The 2,500-nt window shown below is 39.7% G+C and overlaps 1 protein-coding gene across 3 annotated transcripts in view; it reads right to left on the reverse strand.

The window, feature by feature from the left end:
- Positions 1–2,500, reverse strand: part of LOC134455621 (guanine nucleotide exchange factor VAV3) — a 196,297-nt gene that overhangs the window by 123,674 nt on the left and 70,123 nt on the right. For all 3 annotated transcript variants that reach the window (XR_010036135.1, XM_063206800.1, XM_063206801.1), the window contains exons 3-4: positions 1,931–1,989; positions 1,193–1,258 (exon numbers count right to left, since the gene is read on the reverse strand). Coding sequence is in view for 2 of the 3 variants with exons in the window: in XM_063206800.1 (XP_063062870.1) it covers positions 1,193–1,258; positions 1,931–1,989 (125 nt within the window). In the remaining variant the exon portion in view is untranslated. The remainder of the gene's footprint in view (positions 1–1,192; positions 1,259–1,930; positions 1,990–2,500) is intronic.

Consider the following 2,500-nt stretch of genomic DNA (forward strand, 5'->3'; position numbering starts at 1 on the left):
CATTTCAGTCATTCAGACCTTTTTCAGGTGAGTATTTTTTAAGGGATTTGAATTGGGGTGTGCCAACGTGTCCTATAGTAAACCTTCGCTTTGTAGTTTTTTGTTTTTTTTTTCGCTTTTATTGGTGCACTGTGTAAGATAATGGCTAGAGTAGGTACAGTAGGCCTAATGCAGCAATGTTAAAAAGGTAACATTTGTGAATGGGCAGCATGAATTCTGGAAATGAACAACTAAAAATATTAAACGGTGCACCTTTAAAACGAAAATAACGCTTCCAAAATCTTCTCAGTGGTTCATCAACTTGTTAACACCATGAAAGGCATATTGATTTGCCATTGTCTGTATAACCACACTAGGTGAGTAAGCAGATCTATAGAGTTTCTTTGCAGTTCCCTTTGATTCATTCCACTTCTGAGTAATTCCGACTAAGTTGCGCAAACCAACACCTTGTGAACTTCCCCTGTGGTAAATTCTCTTTTCATCTGTGGAAGCTAGGTGAAGCATTGTTTGAAGTGGAAGAGCCGTGAAATTATTGACAATAAAAGATTTGGCAATAATGGCATCTCTTCCTCTATGTGCTTTGTTACTGACCGATTGGATGACTGAGGCTCACGGCAAGGTTTGCGTTTGGGTGAACGCAAGCCCGCCTAGAAGTGCTCTACAGCAGAGTTCTAGAATACAATTCAAATTTGGCAGTTGAGAATGGAACCATTAATTGGCAACACCTGTTCTGGTCTGACTACTGGTTAGTGTTGTGCAGGTAAAGCACACTGCTGAGTCATTACAGTGGCTTATCTTTTAAACTGTGGTCAATCAAAAACTATAGTGAGTTGGCGAATGAAGTCAGAGTCAGATTCCAGACAACTAACTTGAAGGGGCAAGCCCACTTAATTAGATATTACAGTAATTGGGACTTGCTGGGGCAAGCCCACTTACGCAAGTGTATGCATATCTATTAAATTCTAGTGAAGATTCCAGAGGACCTGTATTGCATTAACCAGTGACGTATAATTCAGGTCAGTGCTGTAATCCTTGACAACAAAATTAAACACAGAGGCCAAAAAGTTTCAAGAGTCAAGTGAAGGAGAGGAATACACAAGGAATAAACAAGGCAAAAAAGTACTATAAATAAAAGGAACTCTAGACTAGTCTACTGTAGACTCTAGGTTGGACCCCTTCAGCCTGTACTTACTCTATGAGGTCTTCAAGATGGTTGTAAATCTCCTCATCCTCAACACTGTCTTCTGTTGGAAAGGATCTGGAAGTAGTGAGGGAAAAAAAACGGCCGAAACAGCATGTTAATTAAATGGTCACTATTAAAATGGAAATACAGCATAAATCAATAAAACATGTAGTGTACAAACATACCTAAATATTTGTCTAGGACTAAATACTAAGGTACTGGTTACACATGGATGTGGACATTTTTAAATGCATTTTTTTTTTTATCCGTTTACGCATAATCACGGCAGGTGGAAAAAATAAAAACACCACTGAGGCAGGTGATTTTACCCTCTTAACCCATTTTAGCCTAAGCCCTTTTTGGGAAAAGGTCCCCTCTCCCTATGCAAACCTAAATATATCAGCCTCCGAAGCACATACAAATATGAAATAAGTTGCATTTAAAAGCTAGAACCTTCATTTTGCACTAGAATGTGTTCATTCAGCTCTAACATACCCACATTTTCAATAAAACAGCTCAAATCTCAAGAACCTTAATGCAGCGTATTATGTCGCTCCAGGACACAATGGGTTAAAAGAGATATTGTTTTAAAAACAAGAAACTAAAAAGTATAAAGTATAAAAAAGAGGCCGGATCTGGTGTGATTTCCACTGATTTCAAAAATATCTATACACTGTACATGTAAACAGCACATGAAACTGTCCAGAAAAGAAAGCAATTCTTAGATGTATGACATTCAAGTCTTACCTTATTCCGGTTTGTTGTGCAATGCTCGTCTGTGACAGCTTGGACAATGTGTCCATCACCTGCAAATAAAAAAAAGAATGAAGTTAGCTTCAAAGGCATCAGGCTACATAGATATCATCACCAGTTCTATTAATATTTCTTCCTCTTCTTCTCCTGTCTTTTATCATTTCAGGTTTTTGTTTCATCGTTATGTAGTGAGCTTCCCTATGGTCATAATAGTAAAAGTCAAAGTCAAAGCCAACCTGGGAAAACTCCAACTCCCATTGTCATTGTGACACAGCACTCCACAGCACACAAGTGCACACTGCACACAACGAAATTGCATTTAAGCATCACCCGTGCAAGAGGGGAGCCCCCAACGGCACCTCAGGGAGCAGTGCAGTGAGACGGCACCATGCTCAGAGTACCTCAGTCATGGAGGAAGATGGGGGAGAGTTAATTACTTCTCATGGAGGATCGGGGTCGAACCGGCAACCTTTGGACTGCAAGTTTGACACCCTAACTGCTTGCCCATGTGTAACCTGATAGGTCCCACTCATCCATTGACAGTCTGAGAATCTACATACCATA

This window comes from Engraulis encrasicolus, chromosome 9 (genome assembly GCF_034702125.1).
Source record: "Engraulis encrasicolus isolate BLACKSEA-1 chromosome 9, IST_EnEncr_1.0, whole genome shotgun sequence".
Lineage (NCBI taxonomy): Eukaryota > Metazoa > Chordata > Actinopteri > Clupeiformes > Engraulidae > Engraulis > Engraulis encrasicolus.